At 50.5% G+C, this 21,782-nt stretch overlaps 1 protein-coding gene across 2 annotated transcripts in view; it reads left to right on the top strand.

The window, feature by feature from the left end:
* The first annotated feature begins 1,130 nt into the window (after window positions 1–1,130).
* IRS2 (insulin receptor substrate 2) overlaps window positions 1,131–21,782 on the top strand; it is a 30,949-nt gene continuing 10,297 nt past the window's right edge. Inside the window, exon 1 of one of the 2 annotated variants that reach the window (XR_012426774.1) lies at window positions 1,131–6,120. Coding sequence is in view for 1 of the 2 variants with exons in the window: in XM_045377428.2 (XP_045233363.2) it covers window positions 1,661–5,660 (4,000 nt within the window). In the remaining variant the exon portion in view is untranslated. The remainder of the gene's footprint in view (window positions 6,121–21,782) is intronic. The other variant, XM_045377428.2, reaches the window with a different exon arrangement.

Raw genomic sequence — 21,782 nt, 5'->3', positions numbered from 1 at the left:
GCCTCGGAGGGGGCGAGGACGCCCCTGTACAAGAAAGGGGGGCTTTTGAAGCGGTGTGGTGAGAGGACGCTTCCGAGGAAGGAAGGGGGGGTGGCTCCCGCAGCGGTGCAGGGAGAGGACGCCCCTGCGGAAGGAAGGGGGCGCTCCCGCGGGGGCTGGAGAGACGCCCGCGCGGTCTCCCGGCTCCGGGGCCGCTGGTTCGCGGGCCCGCCCTCTCCCCGGCGCTATGGAAACCGCACTTTCTCCGCCAGCCGTCCTCAATCTCTTTCTCCTATTACCTCCCAAATGCGATTTCAACTTCCCGAGAAGCTGACAAGTGAATGGCGCAGAGGATGCCCCGTAAGGCGCCCGCGAGCGGGTGGGACACGGACGCCCCCTCTGCGCCCCTCGCAGCCCCGCTGTCCTCCAGGGAAGGGCGCGCGCCGCTCTCGATCTGGAGCGCGGGGCTCGCGAACCCGCGGCCGCGGGCCCTGGAACCTCCCTGCGCTCACCGGCTGCGGGGGACCAAGACGGGGACGGGGAACGGGGAGGGGGCGCGCCCACCCCGAGCGCGGGAGCGGCCGCCCTCGCCCAGAATGGGGACCCCGCGCCCCGAGAGCAGGGCCCAGCTCGCCGCCCAGGCTTCCCCTGCGAGGCCGCAGCCCCCGCCGCCGATCCAGATCCCCCGCCCCGCCCCGCCGCGGCCCCGCCCGGCGCCCCCTCCCCGGCGGAAGCTCAAGCCCAATTAATTGAGTCCGAGGCGGGAGGGAAGGGCCCTGCGCGCCGTGGCCCGCCCCGCCCCTCCTCCGCGCCCCTTTTCCCGCCCTGGGTGGCATCTCCTCCGCCGGCATCCACAACGAGCCGCTGATTAATGAGGCCGGGGCCGCCCCCACCCCGCCCGGCCCGGCCGGGGCCTCCGCGGGAGGGGGAGGGGACGGCGGGAAACGCGGCCCGGGGAGAAAGGGGGGCGGGGCGGGGGCGCGCGGCCCGCCCCCGCGAGCGCCGCGCCGATTGGCCGAGCGCGCCGTCCGTCGGGGGGCGCGGCGCCAATGCGAGGCGGCGGGGCGGGGCGGCCGCGCCGTGTGTGCCTGCGTAACGCCGAGTCACATGTTGTTTTGCTCTTCTTAGTTCAGTCACTCGGTGCGCGATGTGTTACTCACTGTGCGGCGGGGACCGCGACGAGCCCGGGTCGCCTTTGGCAGCAGCAGCAGCAGCACCAGCAGCGGCAGCAGCCCCGGCGGCGGCGCGGACCCCGAGCGCCCGGGCGCACCCCGGCTCCCCGGAGCGCGACGCGGCGGCAGCAGCCCCGGTGCGGCCGCGCGCGCCTTAGGCTCGGCCCCGCGGCTCGGGGACCCCGACTCCCGGCCCAGTCAGCGCGTCCCCCGGCGCCGCCCGAGAGCCTGAGGAGGCAGCGGCCGCAGGCAGCCGGGGCGGGGGGCGGCCACCGCCCGCGCCGGGCATCCTTGGGAGCCCCGAAGCGCGGAGGGCGCGGCGCAGCCGAGCGGTGCTGGCCCCCGCGGGCCTCCCCGGACCTTCCCCACCGCCTGGGCCCGAGGGACGCGTGCTCGGGCGGGCGGCCGGGCGCAAGGGTGGGAGGGAGCCGCCCCCGCCCGCGCCCCCTCCGCCCCTCGCCCCAGCCCCTGGGCGCCGGGCCCGGGCGGCGCGGCCTGAAGCGCCCGGGATGGCGAGCCCGCCGCGGCACGGGCCGCCCGGGCCGGCGAGCGGAGACGGCCCCAACCTCAACAACAACAACAACAACAACAACCACAGCGTGCGCAAGTGCGGCTACCTGCGCAAGCAGAAGCACGGCCACAAGCGCTTCTTCGTGCTGCGCGGGCCCGGCACGGGCGGCGACGAGGCGACGGCGGGAGGGGGGTCGGCGCCGCAGCCGCCGCGGCTCGAGTACTACGAGAGCGAGAAAAAGTGGCGGAGCAAGGCAGGCGCGCCGAAGCGGGTGATCGCGCTCGACTGCTGCCTGAACATCAACAAGCGCGCCGACGCCAAGCACAAGTACCTGATCGCCCTCTACACCAAGGACGAGTACTTCGCCGTGGCCGCCGAGAACGAGCAGGAGCAGGAGGGCTGGTACCGCGCGCTCACCGACCTGGTCAGCGAGGGCCGCGCGGCCGCCGCAGACGCGCCCCCCACCGCCGCGCCCGCCGCGTCCTGCAGCGCCTCTCTGCCCGGCGCCCTGGGCGGCTCTGCCGGCGCCGAGGACACCTACGGGCTGGTGGCGCCCGCCACGGCCGCCTACCGCGAGGTGTGGCAGGTGAACCTGAAGCCCAAGGGTCTGGGCCAGAGCAAGAACCTGACGGGCGTGTACCGTCTGTGCCTGTCGGCGCGCACCATCGGCTTCGTGAAGCTCAACTGCGAGCAGCCGTCGGTGACGCTGCAGCTCATGAACATCCGCCGCTGCGGCCACTCGGACAGCTTCTTCTTCATCGAGGTGGGCCGCTCGGCCGTCACGGGTCCCGGCGAGCTGTGGATGCAGGCGGATGACTCGGTGGTGGCGCAGAACATACACGAGACCATCCTGGAGGCCATGAAGGCGCTCAAAGAGCTCTTCGAGTTCCGGCCACGCAGCAAGAGCCAGTCGTCGGGGTCGTCGGCCACACACCCTATCAGCGTCCCCGGCGCGCGCCGCCACCACCACCTGGTCAACCTACCCCCCAGCCAGACGGGCTTGGTGCGCCGTTCGCGCACCGACAGCCTGGCCGCCACCCCGCCGGCGGCCAAGTGCAGCTCGTGCCGGGTGCGCACCGCCAGCGAGGGCGACGGCGGCGCGGCGGCGGGGGCAGCGGCCGCGGGCGCCAGGCCAGTGTCGGTGGCTGGGAGCCCCCTGAGCCCCGGGCCGGTGCGCGCGCCCCTGAGCCGCTCGCACACCCTGAGCGGCGGCTGCGGCGGCCGCGGGAGCAAGGTGGCGCTGCTGCCGGCAGGGGGCGCGCTGCAGCACAGCCGCTCCATGTCCATGCCTGTGGCGCACTCGCCGCCCGCCGCCACCAGCCCTGGCTCCCTGTCGTCCAGCAGCGGCCACGGCTCGGGCTCCTACCCGCCGCCGCCGGGCCCGCACCCGCCCCTGCCGCACCCACTGCACCACGGCCCCGGCCAGCGGCCCTCCAGCGGCAGCGCCTCCGCCTCGGGTTCCCCCAGCGACCCCGGCTTCATGTCCCTGGACGAGTACGGCTCCAGCCCCGGCGACCTGCGCGCCTTCTGCAGCCACCGGAGCAACACGCCCGAGTCCATCGCGGAAACGCCCCCTGCGCGAGACGGCAGCGGCGGCGGTGAGTTCTACGGGTACATGACCATGGACAGGCCCCTGAGCCACTGTGGCCGCCCCTACCGCAGGGTCTCGGGAGACGCGGCCCAGGACCTGGACCGAGGGCTGCGCAAGAGGACCTACTCCCTGACCACGCCGGCCCGGCAGCGGCCGGTGCCCCAGCCCTCCTCCGCCTCGCTGGATGAGTACACCCTGATGCGGGCCACCTTCTCCGGAAGCGCAGGCCGCCTCTGCCCGTCCTGCCCCGCGTCCTCTCCCAAGGTGGCCTACCACCCCTACCCAGAGGACTACGGAGATATCGAGATCGGCTCCCACAGGAGCTCCAGCAGCAACCTGGGTGCAGACGACGGCTACATGCCCATGACGCCTGGCGCGGCCCTCGCGGGCAGTGGGAGCGGCAGCTGCAGGAGCGACGACTACATGCCCATGAGCCCTGCCAGCGTGTCCGCCCCCAAGCAGATCTTGCAGCCCAGGGCCGCCGCCGCTGCCGCCGCCACCGTGCCCCCTGCGGGGCCTGCGGGGCCAGCGCCCACCTCTGCGGCGGGCAGGACATTCCCGGCGAGCGGGGGCGGTTACAAGGCCAGCTCGCCGGCCGAGAGCTCTCCCGAGGACAGCGGGTACATGCGCATGTGGTGCGGCTCCAAGTTGTCCATGGAGCACGCGGACGGCAAGCTGCTGCTCAACGGGGACTACCTCAACGTGTCCCCCAGCGACGCGGTCACCACGGGCACCCCGCCCGACTTCTTCTCCGCAGCCCTGCACGCCGGCGGGGAGCCGCTCAGGGGCGTTCCTGGCTGCTGCTACAGCTCCTTGCCCCGCTCCTACAAGGCCCCCTACACCTGCGGTGGGGACAGCGACCAGTACGTGCTCATGAGCTCCCCCGTGGGGCGCATCCTGGAGGAGGAGCGGCTGGAGCCTCAGGCCACGCCAGGGCCCAGCCAGGCGGCCAGCGCCTTCGGGGCCGGCCCCACGCAGCCCCCCCACCCCGTAGTGCCTTCGCCCGTGCGACCCAGCGGCGGCCGCCCCGAGGGCCTCCTGGGCCAGCGCGGCCGGGCTGTGCGGCCCACGCGCCTGTCCCTGGAGGGGCTGCCCAGCCTGCCCAGCATGCACGAGTACCCACTGCCGCCAGAGCCCAAGAGCCCCGGCGAGTACATCAACATCGACTTTGGCGAGCCCGGGGCCCGCCTGTCGCCGCCCGCGCCTCCCCTGCTGGCGTCGGCGGCCTCGTCCTCCTCGCTCTTGTCCGCCAGCAGCCCGGCCTCGTCGCTGGGCTCAGGCACCCCGGGCACCAGCAGCGACAGCCGGCAGCGCTCCCCGCTCTCTGACTACATGAACCTCGACTTCAGCTCCCCCAAGTCTCCCAAGCCGGGCGCCCGGAGCGGCCACCCCGTGGGCTCCTTGGACGCCCTCCTGTCCCCTGAGGCCTCCTCCCCGTATCCACCGCTGCCCCCGCGTCCGTCCGCATCCCCGTCGTCGTCCCTGCAGCCGCCACCGCCACCACCGCCCCCCGGGGAGCTGTACCGCTTGCCCCCTGCTTCGGCCACTGCCACCGTCCAGGGCCCAGGCGCCGCCTCGTCCTCGGACACCGGAGACAATGGTGACTACACCGAGATGGCTTTCGGTGTGGCCGCCACCCCGCCGCAACCCATCGCGGCCCCCGCGAAGCCAGAAGCTGTCCGCGTGGCCAGCCCGACGTCGGGCGTGAAGAGGCTGAGCCTCATGGAGCAGGTGTCGGGGGTCGAGGCCTTCCTGCAGGCCAGCCAGCCCCCGGACCCCCACCGCGGCGCCAAGGTCATCCGCGCAGACCCACAGGGGGGCCGCCGCCGCCACAGCTCCGAGACCTTCTCCTCCACCACGACGGTCACCCCCGTGTCCCCGTCGTTCGCCCACAACCCCAAGCGCCACAACTCGGCCTCCGTGGAAAATGTGTCTCTCAGGAAAAGCAGCGAGGGCGGCGTGGGCGGCGTCCCTGGAGGGGGCGACGAGCCGCCCACCTCCCCCAGACAGTTGCAGCCGGCGCCCCCCTTGGCACCGCAGGGCCGGCCTTGGACCCCGGGTCAGCCCGGGGGCTTGGTCGGTTGTCCTGGGAGCGGTGGATCACCAATGCGCAGAGAGACCTCTGCCGGCTTCCAGAATGGTCTCAACTACATCGCCATCGACGTGAGGGAGGAGCCCGGGCTGCCACCCCAGCCGCAGCCGCAGCCGCAGTCGCCGCTTCCTCAGCCGGGAGACAAGAACTCCTGGGGTCGGACCCGAAGCCTCGGGGGTCTCATCAGCGCTGTGGGCGTCGGCAGCACCGGTGGCGGGTGCGGGGGGCCAGGTCCCGGTGCCCTGCCCCCTGCCAACACCTACGCTAGCATTGACTTCTTGTCCCACCACTTGAAGGAGGCCACCATCGTGAAAGGTGAGGCCCTTTGCCTTGGCGTCTGGCGGGAAGCAGGGGTGGGGCGGTGAGGGAGCCTCTTGGGTTTCACTGCTCTCACTTCTTTGGGACCTTGACCCTGAAGCCAACAGCCTGGCTCTGGCTCCTTGTTTTGTTTTTCTGTGGGCTGCCTTGTTCTCTTCCCTCAGAGAACTTGCCAGAAAACTCGTCTTTGAGTTGAATGACGTTTTCCGCGTGGGAGGGAGACTGATTTTTGAGGCCCCACCCATTCCCCCATTCTGTGCGTCCCACAGTCCCCTGTCCCTTAACACAGTGGAAGTTCTCCCAGACCGGCCACACTGGAGGCCGTGGGGCACCCGACTGTCTTCCCCTGGGTGCCTGGGTCCGTTCTTCCGGAGGACCTGCGGGTCCGGACCGCTGCCCGCAGCTGCAGTTTTCACCTTTCTCTGTGTTCCCGGAGCTGGGCTCCGCCTGATTCTTGGTGAGCTTGAAGATTCAGACCTGAAAGTCATTTAAGAAATGAGCATCCATTTTGATGGCTGTTAATAGTGACAGTTAACTATTTCCATTTTACACATAAACTGTAGGAGCTTTTCCATCGGAGGCATTGTTTTTCTCTGAAGGGTGAAACGGTAAGGCTGCACACAGCCTAATGCAGTGGTGTTCAACTTGAGCATATGTGGGAATTACCTGGCGGGCTTTGCTGAAACATGGATCTCTGGCCTGTGTTAACCCCGCAGTTTCCGATGCTGTAGCTTTGGGGCGCGGCCCGGGCTGCGCATTTCTAGTGAGTCTCCACATAATGACGATGCTGCTGGCCAGGGGACCACCCTCTGAGGACCCTGCCCCAGGTGAGACTCACCTGGGGAGGATTCAAAAATTACCTATTGGGCCTCATGCCAAGACACATTGAAGTGAAACATGAGATGTCTAGGAGGCAGGGATGGGTGTTTTTCAGACCTGTCCAGATGATTTGAATGTGCAGCCAGGATTTACAATCAGTGCTTTGGAGAAAACAGGGAAAGACAAAAAAACACAGGTCTTTTCAAGAACAATTGGATAGGAGGGTGCTGGTATTGTTCTTTGCGTTCTCATCAAATATCCGTGAGGAGACAGAGCTGGGCTGACTTTGCAGCTGGTGGTGCATTCTGGTTGTCTAAACTTTGAATGGTGTTTGGGTGGGGGAGATGAAAGGGAAAGGTGAATGTTCAAATCGGGAGACTTTATTTAATTTCGTAGCTGTTTTCTTTGTGGGGTTCCTAGCAGGATAGAGGCTTTATGGGAACAGTGAAACATATAGTAAAATTTGGATGGTGGACTAGATGTGAGCCTAAGGTGTAAACAATCTTCAAGGGTCATAAGATGAGGATCAAGGTGGGCTGGGGATTCGCAGCCTTTTGTTCTTAAATAGACCAGTTTAGTGCTATCCAAATCTAGTATCTGTTTTATAGTATACTTAGGACTGTTGGTCCATGGGATTTAAAATTATAGCTGTGGGGTGAATACCCTGTTATTCCAGTGTAACAGAGAAAAGCTCTTTCCTTTATTAAAACCGTAGACTAGAAGATGAAAAGAGTCACAGAGAATTATTATCAGGAGTGTGGTGCTTCAGCATCCAATTAAATCATTGGAAGTCGCCAGAATGTGTCCCATGAACAGTGATTCTCAGCTGAAGGTCACTTTGGTTGGAGTTACTTATACACTATTGCTAGTGTGTCAGAAAGTTGAAGGATTAGCTGCCTTTAAGACACAGACCATTATAAACACAGCAGCAGTATAATTGAGGAGGGAAACACACACATATTTATGGTCTGCACAAATGGGTATATGCTAGTGTGAACATGAAAGTAAACTACATCTTGCCGGAGTCTGATTCTAATCAGAAAACAGCCTAAGAACATAACACCTTTTCCTGCTTTCAGTGGAGCCAGTGGGACAAACCTGGAGTGGGTGGAGGTGGGGCCTCAGCAGTGGGCTCTGCCATAGCAGGGGCCATAAGCTGGAATTTGTGCCTACAGGCCTGGAGGGACTCAAGGCCTTTCTGATGAAGCTGATACATTCAGAATTGGGGTCCAAATAGGAGACAGTGCCCTTTTCAGGCTAGTGAAAATGTTGAACTCTAAGAGATAAGTTTATTTAGAGACTGGATTGAGCTTTCGTTTAAGATTTCCCACCAACATCAAATTCCTTTCAGCCATAGGATTCTCGATTGTGAAGTCCACACAGAAGCTGCGTTCTATGGCTGCTGAACAAAGATGAGAGATCATTAGGGCTGCTGTTTTTCCGAAGTTTGTGTGGGTATCATGATGAACCCTCTTCTAAGATGTAAAAGGACTCTTTTAAATCAAAATGGACAACTGCAGTCAGTCCACCACGCCAAATCACATTTTAAAAAAGGAAATATCTGCCCCACTGGGTTTCTAGTAAAGTAAGTTGAACACAGAGAACAGCAGAATAGGAAAGACTAGTGTCACCTTAGGCCACGTAGCACCAAAGTTGTGGTCTGTTGAGACAGAAAGGAAACATTTAGGAACTTGGGATGAATATCCACTTTTATTTAACTCACACATGCACTAGAAATTTGTTTGTGATGCTCATAAATACAGAGTTCACAGTAGATAAGTGTCCTTTAAGGCAATGATTTGTAGAAGGCAGACTCGCAAAGCATTTCTTTGAAGACAAGTAGAGAAAGCACTTACTAGGCGGCCCCCTGCCCTCCCTAGCTCTTAAAAGTGGCCTGTGTTTCCACCCTGAGCTCCTCCTGTTCTGCCTGGGAAGACCTCATTAGTGATGCTGATGCAGAATAATTTGGGGTTACTTGGGTAATGTTTGGCATTTGCATAAGTGAGAGCAGAGAGGTAAGGTTCCAGCCATGTCTGGCAGTTGTTTACAATAGAATTGTGAATGGGGATGGGGTTTCAATGCAAGAGCCAATTAAAACGTGTATCTCAGGTACCTCTGTTTTTATTAGTCCAGAGCAAACTCTAAATTATGCATCTTATTTTAGGGCAAGTTAAAGTTACTTATCATGTGTTTTTGGTGTGTATGCATGTGGAAACTCCAACCAATTTGTTAGGTTTTGTTGTTTGGGAATTGGAAATACGCTACTGAATTTCCTGCGCTTTAAAACTGATTTTTACAATTAACTTTTTATGTTTTTGTGTTAGGATAGTAGATTGATGAATGCCATAAAATATGCTGTTTTAGTGTTCCTCTTTAGTGATTTTAGGGATTTTATTCTAAAATTGGCACACACACATATATATATATGTATGTATGTATGTATAAAACAGATTAGATCAGAACTACCACTGAAAGTATCCATATTTAAGTTTTGTTGGCTACAAGGACTATCAATTCTTATCCTACGGTGAAAGAATGATAAGAGACATGTTTCCAAAGGGACAATAAAATCACGATTTATGTTGAAAAGTTTTGCCTTTTGAAGTTGTAAAGAAGAGAATTTTCCTAAATTCAGAAATCCAGTGAGATGATTGACAAACCACACAAGCTTTCTGTTTGCTGTGGCGGGCGCTGGTTTGCTTTAGTTGGCTGGCTCTGGCCATAAGAAGATAATGGCACGCACTGCTGCTGCCCTCTTCGCAGGAGCAGACAACTAAGGTGCTAATGAAAACACACACGGGCTTTCGTGAATGAAAGTCACGTGACTTGTTCTGTTTCCTTTATTGAAAGAGAAACCTTTACAAAAATAGTACTTCATAGAAGGAAGCATAGTATGTGGAACACTAAACCCGGAATCAGGAAACCAGGTTTCTAGTTGCTGATCTTAATGAGTCATTGTGTGTCTATGGGCGAGCCACTTAATCCTTCCTTCTCACTTTCCCTGTCTGTAAAATGGGGGTAATTATAATCCTCCCCTTTCTGTGTCACAAGGCTGCTGGAAGGCAAATGAGATCATAAACATCAAGAGTGTTTTAAGCTCTTCTAAAGGAAGATGCTAATAAATCCAATTGTTGATACTTACTACTTTGAAACCATGCATGTATTCAGAAAAGACACTTTTGTAAATGGGTACTCTTACATTGAAACAAACAGTAACAGTGTAGTCTGAAAATGGAACCAGCACCTTGAAAATTGCTTACCTTTACTGCTTCATTGCTAGTTCCACTCCAGGCTCCCAAGAGCTATTGTTTTCCCCCTTTGTTTAATTTAAGATCTGTTCATAGATATTTATGAACAGATTGTAACAAAGTGGTGTTCTGAATTACATAGTAAAGTAACAATTAGGGAAAACAGTATGGTAATCCTGAAACTATATTAAGACTGAACTTCTGACTACCTTTTATGACTTGTTTATGTATTAAGAGATGTTGACAAGATGAAAGTGTATAATTCGAATATACATTTTAAAAATCGCCTCTTAATGCTGAATGCATTGAAGGAAAAACAGAACACTGCGGTTGTTTGACTACTCCTTGTTTAGTCTGAGCTTTCATTCTTTGGGGTTGATTTAATTAGGATGGTCATTCCTGCAGTTTTGATGGTAGCACTGTGCTTATCAAACATAGTAGGAAAATGTGTGATTATTTTGTGTTTCTACCCCCCCAAAAGGAATCTTAGTAGAGAATTGATATTTTATTTTCTTTAGAAGTATCAGTATTAAAAATGAGGCTCTTTTTTCTGAAGAGAAGAACTTGCAAAAGTTTTAGTAACAGCATGAGTATAATGGGTTTTCTGTTAAAATTCCCACTAATGCATTTTCTTCAGAAGCATAGTTCCAAGAGCTAGTTAATTTTGGTATCAGATTTGGCAAGTAGAAAGGGTTTTTGTTTGTTTGTTTGTTTTGGGTTTTTTCTAGGGGGAGTAGCACAGAATTAAGTGTTCCCATTTCACCTTATAAACTTAAGGGAAAATGTAACTTTATTCTTTTATCTGCATTGCCAAGTAGAGTGAGGAAAACACTGGGTGAAGCAAAGTGCTGTGCCACCCTGTCCTGCATTTGGACAGCTGTAATGCAGGTGGATTCTCTGTTTAATTTCTCTAGTATGGATGAGAGCAGAATGTATATTTCTATACAAGATGAACAGAACATTTTAGTGTTGGCATTTTAATGAACAAATGAAGACAAAATTTTCTGAATGTCCAAAAGTATTGGTTATAAACATACTAACTGTCAGATCATGGTTTTTGTGAAAATAATGCTGTCCAAGTTTAGACAGGGACACTGTTTCTGTATTTAGTTTGAGTGGGTTCTTCCAGATTGCAGTGGTTATTCTGACTCACTTAAGGTAGATTATTGTAGACAGAGTTCAGTGCTAGACTTTTCTGAAGAAAAGTAGTAAAGTCATCATTTGGCATGGAGGAGATGATGAGGTTGATGATTGCTATTTATTTTAGTTTCTTTCAAGATAGCTACAGAGACTAACATTAAGTGGGTGCTAAAATAAAATGCATAGGTGAAGATTAGTATAGAGAGAGTTGGAGTCTATATTGTGTGCCAGCATTTTGCTCTGTAGGTGCAAATAATGCAAGATGCTTCTGTGTTATAGCTTTATTACTTAAGTGAATTCATTACATAAGAATTCCGAAATAGATTGGATTAAAACTTACAGGTTACATGTTTACAAATGATAAAATAGTCAATTTGGTGGTTCGGATTAATTTTCTATTAGACTAGAAAAATACTAAGTTTGTATAGAGTCACTTTTACGTGTCCAAAGACACTGTAAAACTTGAGTGGGTAGAGGTGAAACCTTGGAACCTTTGTCCAGTTTTCTTATGTCTTATATGATATCTATATACACAGGGTTTATAAAATATTCCTTGCTTACTGTGTTTTTATTGAAATTTGGAATATTTGATACAATATTTTGACCCACAATATATTTTTTAAAGATAAGTGATCACATGCATTGCACCCTGTAAATGCTGGATTTTTTTTTTTTTTTTTTGAGACAGTCTCGCTCTGTCACTCAGTCTGGAGTGCAGTGGCGTGATCTCAGCTTACTGCAACCTCCACCTCCGGGTTCAAGCTATTCTCCTGCCTCTGCCTCCTGAGTAGCTGGGACTACAGGCGCGTGCCACCACGCCCTGCTAATTTTTTGTATTTTTAGTAGAGACAGGGTTTCACTGTGTCAGCCAGGATGATCTCAATCTCCTGACCTCGTGATCCGTCCTCCTTGGCCTCCCAAAGTGCTGGGATTACAGGCGTGAGGCACCGCACCCAGCCTAATGCTGGATCTTTTAATATTCATTTTAAAGAGTATTGGGTTTTCCAGAAATAAATATTTGGGGCTGGTGTGTGTGTGTGTGTGTGTGTGTGTGTGTGTGTGTGTATGTGTGTATGTGTGGTTCCATAATATCTCATTCAGTGATGCTCTGGGAGGCTCAATGTGATATTTTTCTCCATAACCGAAATTCAAGTATTAATGATGTGTTTTTTGTTCGTGTTGAAACTTTATAACTTAAGCTTAGTCTACTGTTACTTTACCCCTATACAGTTAGTACAAATACTTGAGTCTGTTATTATGGTGTGGTATGAAATTTCAGTTGTTTTCAATGCATAAAAGCAGATACTATGATATAGTTCATTATACTATGTGATTTTGTTACTTTACAATCCTGTTATACTGTGTGATTTTGTTACCTTAAAATACTTATGTTTATGTTAAGAATGAGTCATTCTTGGATGGGCGTGGTGGCTCATGCGTGTAATCCCAGCACTTTGGGAGGCCGAGGCAGGCGGATCACCTGAGGTTGGGAGTTCAAGACCAGCCTGGCTAACATGGTTTAACCCCGTCTCTACTAAAAATACAAAAATTAGCCAGGCATGGTGGCGTGCACCTGTAGTCCCAGCTACTCGGGAGGCTGAGACAGGAGAATCGCTTGAGCCTGGGAGGCAGAGGTTGCAATGAGCCGAGATCGTACCACTGTACTCCAGCCTGAGCAACAAAGAGTGAAATTCTGTCTCCAAAAAAAAGACTCATTCTTTTGCATAGTATTAATGCTTAATCTTTAATATTTAAGACTGTGATATAGTGCTTTCTCTGTGCATTCTATGGACTTAAATAAGTCAATCTTTGGCCTCCAAAGTGTAAGTGTAACAGATAATCCCATAACTTGGCAGACAACTGGCAACTGAAGATTTTGAAAGAATGTTATTGAAGTTGAATGCAATGACAATGTACCATTATTCTGATCAATATGGACAGATAACTGTCTGCTATTATCCTCTTGGGGTTAAAAGAGTTGTGTAAAATTCAAAAGGTGTTTTTATTCCCTTTATAGTGGTAAGACATTTTCCTATATACAATATTGTACCCTATTCCAAAAAATCCTATGGCATAGGCAGAACCACCATGAACCCCATTCTTTGGAATTGAGAACCTACAGTGTGGAGAGGCCAGATGACTTGCCCGAGATCTCTGAGCTAAAAGGAGAAGGAGTGTGCGGTTCAACCTCATAATATCTTAGTATCCCTAGCCCAGTTCTCGAATGTCGTATTGTCTGCTCGGGAAGCTCATATGCAATAATTACATTAGGATTTTATTCTAGACCCTTGCCTTCAAGTTAATATTTTGCTGGAGTGATAGTTACTTACCCCCCACCCCTTTTTCTTCCACTTGGTATCAATTCAAAGAAAAATGGGGACAATTGAGGAGGAAGACTGGTAGGAAAGCCCTCTATTTATTTTAATCAGTTTTTACATCCACCAGTTTGGAGAGTTTAGTATTTGATGCTATTTTCAAGGCTGTCATGTTGCTAGTGAATTTTAGAGTTGACTGTTAAGTTGGTGATGGATCTGTTCTGGGGACTCCAGTCATGCTTCCTGGACCTCTAGATGTGTCGACAAAGTGGAAAACTTAGATTCCTCTCGCTGTCTTTGATTACATCTTAGTAAAGCAAACAGTTTATGATACTTGGTAAGATACCTCCCCACCACCACCATCAAATACATTAAAACTCTTGCAACTTAGGTGGTGACAATAAGAAAAAAATATGCAAGGGTGTTCTGAGAAGGAAGAGTTGAGAACTGTTGATAGAATGTAACTTACTTAAGTTGTGAAAACAGGCTGTGTGAGGTCGGGAGTCTTAGTCAAGGTCACTGATTTAATTAGTGGTAGAGTTGTTTGTAGATATCATCAAGAAAGAATAGGAGAATGTGATACAAACAATGACACATCTCAGTTGGTTCTTTGTATCCTGATGAATAACTTTCTCCCAGGATACAGCCTATGCTCTTTAGAACAACGTAGTATTTGTAGAAATGATATTAGTCTTTTTACTTTGGAACATTTTAGTAACTTTCTTCATCCATAGACTAAAAGATACCCTGAAAGCCAGAAATAGAGAATGCTGAATTCCTAAATGAGGAAACGTGTTATAAATCAGAGAAATATGGCTCTTCATGACTATGTGGACAGTGTTTACTGAGCGGGGAGAAGATTTGACAAATGTTTTTCGGTCATGTATTCACTTTGTTAAAGAAAAGGAAACAAAGTTATTGGGATGAGTGAAAAAGGCCTACATTATCTAGCAGAATTGAAGTCTTTGCTCTGTGTAACAGGTTCAGCCTGCGGGGGGAGGTGACACAGTGATTGATGAGTCAGTGGGTGCGTTCAGTCACTGCTCTCTGTGTCTCTAAGACAGGCGCTTGTTCTATAAGTGAAATATCATATATTCCCCATTATGGATAAGTCCATTAACATTTTGCTAAGAAATGAGTCATTAACTTATTTAATGAGTTTATTTGAAAACTAACCAATTTAGAATCTGCCTAAGGACCAATAAGTAACTAGTCAGTCATTGCTAGGTGGTTATCTTCTGGGGTTTTGAGTATTTCGTCAGTGCCTTTTTATTTTTAACAGCCTTTGTTGTTTATTGTTTCTTTTTTATAATTCTCAGGGAAAAAAATCATTTAGCTGGATTTTTATATGAAGATAAATAGTTTTCATACAAATTTAATTTCACAGAAGCTGCTGTCTTTCTAAAGACGTGACTATAACCTCACTTTCAAAAGCAGAAAGAAACACTTTAGCAAACACATAAAAATTCTTAAGATATTCACACTTTAAAACACATAATAGGCAAACCTGTGGCCTGGAACTCTTGTGGGCAGTGCAGTGTTTGGTTTGTGTGAGCTGTCAGGCCCCTCAGCATCAGGGGAGAGTACCTCCTTCGTGGCCAGCACCCCCAGCGGTGAGCCCTGTGACTCACCAGACAGCAGGTGAGATTGGAGACCTGGTTGAATGAGCAAAGCAGGAAAGCAGTTTTGCTATCAGGGTGAATGGACTTACGGACCCCCTTCCAGGTTAAGAAGAAAGCCACATTCCCAGCACCCTGTGTTGCAGTGATGGGTTTGTTGAGCACCCACCAATTTAGTCAGGAAAACTGATCCAGGCGTGTGGTCTGGGGGTCTTCATGAATAGGCCAGAAGCCCTTTCCCCAGCAAGGTTTGGTGACAATGGGAACTTTTGCCCTCTGCAGAGGACCTGGGAAGAGCATATACCTATCTGCACTGCTCTGTGCTGTGAAGCCACCGAAAATAGGGACTGAAGCCAGAGACCATCTGATCCCTTGAATTCCCAGGTCTTCGGTAGAAGCCGCCCCTGATCCCAGCATCTCAGTGGCCGCCCTCACCCATGACTGCCCGGCGCTGCCCGGGCCCAGCGCATGCCAGGTGGGCCTCTCTGCCCTCCTTTGTTCGGGACTTCCCATACTCAGATGGGTGGATAAGTAAGGGGAATTGTGAAGTAGGGAGAAAAGTTTTGGAAATAGGCCAGAATTTCCTTACTAAATTTAAAAACCATGCACATAATCCTTTAGAAACTCCAGGCAATAAGCAGGATTAAGCAAGTCATGGATTGGAGTGTATTGAGCAGAGACTGTGTTTGTTTGAAGAGGTCAGAAATGGAGGTACTGGGACCCTAGTTTACTGTGGACATTGCAGGGTTTCTGAACTTCCCAGATGGCAGAAATTCCTGGAAAAGTAGAGTCTTGTGGTCAGTTTTTTACCCCACACCTTGGGTGCATTTTTAAAAAATAAATTACTAAAGTGCTTTGCTTCAGTTTTATGAAGTAAAATATTTGGTATACCATAAAACTATTTGGTATGATAGTAGATATTCACTTTTTATTGTCTTCCTGCATAAAAGCGACCTACAGTAACATTTCACATCTGCAAATGAAACAGAAAACAAGTCCGTGAGCTACCCATGCCCTCTTCCAGTTCTATATGTCAGATGAGTGTGCGGAGACTTGTACAAATAACTTTTGTTATGTTGCCAAGTAGACATCTACTAAGTGTATAGTTGAACTGAAAGTATATTTGGGTGTGCTTTAGCAAAATGTATTAGTTGCAAAAGTACCAAATCTCTTTTTCTCTTTTAATGTATTATAAATCCAGGATTGTAAATTTATTTTAATTGCAGTCAGTTTCAGAAAACTAACTTTAATTTAGCTGGCTGAGAAAGCAAAAGAGAAAATATTGGAACTTTAATATTGAACTGTATGAAAATACCAGATACAAATGCTACACAAAACCCTTTTAGATGTAAGCATCAATGAATTTGCAGACATTGTTGAGATTATTTGTTTTGACAAGTTTTTTAAATGATAATTTTCTCCTAAAGGTTTTGTAGCTTCCACATATAAGGGCATTTTGGTGTTTGGGGATAGATGAAAGTTTCAGTGGTCCAGTAGAAAGGACACACCTTGGTCCAGTTTGCAATCTTACTATTATTTGCAGCTTAGCTTATCAGTGGTCCTAGTTCCAGATGAAACAATCACTGCAATAACATGTCCAAGTTTTCCCAGCAGGGAGCATTTAATTAAGTTCTTAGAACAAGTCTGGGTGATACGCATTCATCTGTGTGAGTCTTGGTCTGTCCAGGTCAGCTGGACTGTTTAGAATTCACTGGGTCTTCAGCCATTTCCTAAAGGCGGAACGTAGTTGATATTTTAAGCCAATCAATGTATTGAGAGTTCAGCGTGTGTCAGCACAAGAGTAGATGTCCTGGGAGATGCAGAAGAAGTGTGAAGCCGGGCCTCTGTCCCCTAGGTGCCTTCAGAGTCAACTTGGCAGCATCCCACCATGCGCCATTTTCTGGGCAGCCCCTCTGATCCTTTTCGTAAGTGTCCACCCTGTAGGCAATCTTGGCTGAGCACAGATAATGGCATGTTTCATGGGATGTCACTGCTGCAATTGTGGATGTCCTTGCTGGAACATTCACAGTACTGGTCCCATTCACAGCTGGGACCACTCAGATGTTTCACCGCTTCACCCCTGCGCGAGCCTGGGGTGCATCAGATGAGGTGGTGGTTGTGAGTTTTCTTCTCTGAAAAATAGTAGCTTTGATTCTGCTCCTCTCCCGATTCCTAGATGTTAGCTTGCCCTGAGCTGTTCGGTGGCCTTGTGGCCATACTCTCCTGGTATTTCATTCTGTGCTCAGTCTCTGTAATACACGGTAGTATTCCAGAAACTTCCCCATTGTTAGGTTTCTTGGCTCCTTTTCGTAGGCGGCTCCGAAGCCTGCGTTAAGAGTATTGATCTCATTCTTTGTACAGGCATCCCTGGCCTGTCCAGGAAAGCCCCCTCCCTTCCTGCCAACCACAGCCTCCCCCGGCTCAAAGAGCTGCTTCCCACTCTTGGCCCCCCTGCCCACCATGGTGGTGGCCAGTGGAGGAGAAAGAAGGAAGTCCCATTGGGTTGGAGAGCTCCAAGTCACCCACCCGTGAGGCTGATGGGAGAATTGGTCACAGATGAGTCTTGTGTCATTCTCAGCTTTTGCCACCTTTTACAGTTCTTTTAGGCACAACAACAACAACAACATAAAAGGAACTTTACTTATGGGGTGTTTGAGAAAGGTAGAAAGTTGGAGGCAGAAAGGACGATGGCAAAAATGGTGAGATCTCCCTTTAATTTTTAAATTTATTCAAACCATTAAATTTCTGCATGTTTTCATTACAAAGATGACAATTATTACATATAGACTGTCTCAAAACTACTTCATCCATTTGAGCAATAGTAAAGGATAGGCTAGAGAGAAACAGATTTGGTTTTTCAAGCTAAAAAGAATAACAGAAAGTGGGCAAGTCTTCAGTGGACTGTCAGCCTTTGAAACCTAGGAAGTAAACTTAATTTTGTTGTGCATTTAGGACATGAAGCACTACAGGTGGTGAAACCCTCTAGAAATGAAGCAGGAAAGGGAGAGGGGGGAAAAGGAAATTTGAGCCAAGCAACCTGAAGGTGGGGAAAAGCCAGTCTTCTGGATGTTAAGGGAAGAATCCAGGTAGGCAAAGGGGATGAACAGCAGTGCAAAGGCTCTGGGGCAGCAGGTTGCCCGGTATGTTCCAGAACAGGAAGGAGGCCAGTGTGGCTGGCATGGAGAGCTAAGGCTCAAAGGAGAAGGTAAAGAGAAAGAGGTAGTAAGGGACCAGGAGGAATCCAGCCTGGCCAGCCATGCTACTGACGTTTCTTCACATGTCACAGTGTGTCAGGGAGATAGAGTCCTTGGGAACAACAGGCAGAGCTCTTAAAAACTTTCATACTGTGGCCATCAATTCCATCATCATGGTGGTGGTATCCCTGGGTGGTGGTGGCTACTTGGTAGAGCATCTGTCAACTCACATTTCTTCCTCAAAAGTATATAAAATTGGAAAGGACCTAGTAGTGATCTAGTGGAATGAAGACACTGAGCTGTCACTGAGGTTGGGGAAACCACTGGGACATGCTTCCAGGATCAACTGCAGAACGAAAGCGCATGTCTGTAATCAGGGAGTGACATGCCTTATTCTAAAAACTTACGTTCGTAGCGTACCTTATAATTTTAAGACATTTAAAAATGGTGTTGAATCCCGATAACCTATGCGTAGGGTTGGATCTTGTTGTTATCCCTGTTTTTTAATGGAAAGTCTGAGGCCCGAAGATGGTAGGCCATGTATATGCCTGCCCCGCCGTGGAGCCTGACTCCTGCTGTTGGAGAAACTTTCCCAGTCTGTAGAGAGAGGATGTGGTCCTGGCAAGCCTGGCTCCTGCCTGGTTCTGTATCTTCTGGGTAACACAGAGGTTTCATTTTTAAAAAAAAGACAAAGTCTTTCCCTCTGACAAACTAAACGCTGAATCCGCTTATTTTGAACTCTTGCCTTGAGGCGGGGTGACCCGTGCATTACGGTTAACTGTAGGACCTGCTAACTCTCGGCTTATCAAACAAATCAATTTCACTCTTCAGTTAACTTGGAAATGAAAATTATAGAAATTAGAAAAACTGTGCAGAAAATGTGTTATTCCAATGTATTATTCCATTTGTTTCATAGAGATCCTGGCTTCACAGGAAAGAGCTGAGGGCATGGGTTTTGCTGACGGTGTAAGAGCTTGGGGAAGGTGAGGGCTCGGTGTGGACGGGCGCCCTGATGTCCTCTTAGCCTGCTGGTGAGGAAAGTGCACGTTTAATAAATGGGCTCCAGCCAACTGTGTGCAGTTATTTGTAGCCTGCATAATTTTAAAAACGTGGTGGAGCGTTTAGGTCTATCTTTAGAATTTAGGTTCAATTTGACTGACTTTTCCTGAAATATGTAGAAAACTAATGGTGAAAGAGGACCTCATTCTTGAGTTATCTGCTTGAACTGTGTTGCTAGTTATTCCTTCCAAGTAGAAATTATAAAATGGCCCATCATTCTCTAAGCAAAATGAGAGGAATAACAATTATTTTATAGGAATTTCATATATATTGAATGTCACAAAATCATGTAACTGGAAATGTTTAAGTGGTCGAGCTGGGCCAGGCACAGTGGCTCACACCTATAATCCCAGCACTTTGGGAGACCAAGGCGGGTGGATCAGGAGGTCAGGAGTTTGAGACCTGCCTGGCCAATATGATGAAACCCCGTCTCTACTAAAAATACAAAAATTAGCCAGGTGTGGTGGCGCGCGCCTGTAGTCCCAGCTGCTTGGGAGCCTGAGGCAGGAGAATCACTGGAACCCAGGAGGCGGAGGTTGCAGTGAGCTGAGATCACGCCACTGAACTCCAGCCTGGGCAACAGTGTGAGACTCCATCTGAAAAAAAAAAAAAAAAGGAAAATGGTCGAGCTGATTTTCCAGGATGGAATATCACTGCGTGAAGCTCTCCAGGAAGAGAAGGCATTAAGTCTGTAACACACAGGATAGAACTATTGTCTATTTTGTGTACATCTGCTTGATCCTGAGTTTTGTCACCTTGGTTACTAACAAGATGGTTAGAAAGGTATGTCTCTCTTAAATCCATTCTTAAAGGCTGTAAAGGAACTCAGGCACAGCCTTGGGAAACCTGGAAATGTGACTGTGTCAATCATCACACACAGTCCAACTTCCTTTTCATGTAAGAAATGGTTTTTTTTTTTTTTATCATTAATTGATCGTTTCTTCCTTTTCCAAACTTCTGGCAATTTGGGAAATGGAATCTTTACGTCTCCAGGTATTTTCTTCTTCCACACCTCCTCCTCCTTGCTGGAAAGGAGATGTGTTTGTGGCCACATTCCCAGTGTGGCCCGCCTGGGCAGGAGCCAGGGTGCACACTGACCTGCACAGCCTCTGGCCTCTATCCCTGGGCCTGCGAAGCAGGAGCAAGGGGCCTGTGCTCACTCTGAATCCAACTGCTGGTGACTCAGGGCGCCCTGCTGGACCCTCCAGGAGAAGTTGGGGCCCACGTTTCTAGGCTGCCCGCTCATCCAAACCTCCCTCCATGTCCCCAGTCAAAGCATTTCGGGGATCTAGGTCCTCTGGTGTGTGAGGCTCCTCCCAGCCCGTGAGCATTTGAAAATGTCTACAAGATCTTTGCCATTTTAGGTTCTACGGAGGCTAAAGAATGTATGTTTCCTCTGCTTAGACTTAAGTTTTTGAGTAACTTTATAGACACTTTGGCATTTTGGCTGAAAGGGCATGTGCAGTAACTTAATATGACTTGTGCACTGTTTCACTGCCAATCGGTCACATGCGGGGGAGTCAGAGCCAAGGTGGGTGAGGTTGGGATAGCTACATGCTTGGTGGGGAGGAGGAACCAAAGACATGGATTTCCTCTGTCTCCACGTCCCTGGGCAAGGCCTGGTGATCAGCTGCTGCTGTCTTGTTTTATTTGCTTCTTCAGTAAATGAACTTATATAGTTGGTAACTTGGCATTTTCCATTTTGCATTACTGAAATTTCAATAAATAGTGCTTTATTTAGATGTAAATCTCTGTCATTTGTGGCAGAGGAATTTAAATGTTGGCCTGCATTTTAGTGCACCTTTTGGTATAGAGCAGAGAGAAGAGAAGTGCTATCCCCCGATGGCCGGGACCAGGCGGAGTCCAGCTTATTGATGATGCATTGTGTGTGCTTGGCATGTCTGTGATATGGTGAGGGATTCGTGTTCTCTACGGGCAGCTGCCTGCGTGGTAGACATGTGTGACCCCTTCCTGGGCGTTTTGTCCTGTCCTCAGGACATGAAGAAAGCAGCTAGGCAAAGGCACTCTTTGCAGCTTTAAATGGCCTAGAGTTACCCCCAGAAAAACAATTCTACTTCTGTTCCACTTCTGTCCACTTAAAACAGGTTCGTTCATTTTATTCTGGGAGCTACTTGCCATTGTTTTTGTGCATTCGGCAGTTGTTTATTTGCTGCTTGCAGTTGTGGTTGTTCGTGATACCATTCACGAATACAATTTTGAACGAGGAAGAACTGTGATGACAAGTGCACTGGGAGACACCACCGTGGCTCTCCGCAAATTAGCCAGAACAGGAGGGTGGGAGGAGCCGGTCTTTCCCTCGCAGCACAGGGCTGCCTGGTCTTAAGAAGTCTGTAGTTGAGAACACAGCATGTGGTTACATGTATACATTATTTGAAGGTGCACAAAGAAAGCAAAGGGAAGCCAACCGCAAAATGCCAGTTGTGCTAGTAGCATGTGCTTCTTTATGAATGAACCTACATATTTTTGTATTATTTATATATTTTATACATGAAATCTCATTCGCCATATTCCCTGTGACTCCACTGGGGAATTCAGGGTGGGAGAGGTAGTGCCCCCATCTTCATAAGAGGGAGCAGACTTAGAGACATAGCTGTAGAGATTACACAGCTGGTAAGAGGTGGTTCCGAGATGCCAACCCTGGGGGCCTGGCTGTGGTACAGTGCCTTTCACACCAGTGTCCTGAGAGTCGTGGGAATGGCATGTA

Source organism: Macaca fascicularis, chromosome 17, assembly GCF_037993035.2.
Source record: "Macaca fascicularis isolate 582-1 chromosome 17, T2T-MFA8v1.1".
NCBI classification, from domain to species: Eukaryota; Metazoa; Chordata; class Mammalia; order Primates; family Cercopithecidae; genus Macaca; species Macaca fascicularis.
Note: the sequence above shows the minus strand (reverse complement) of the source record. Positions and strands in the feature narration are given on the sequence as shown.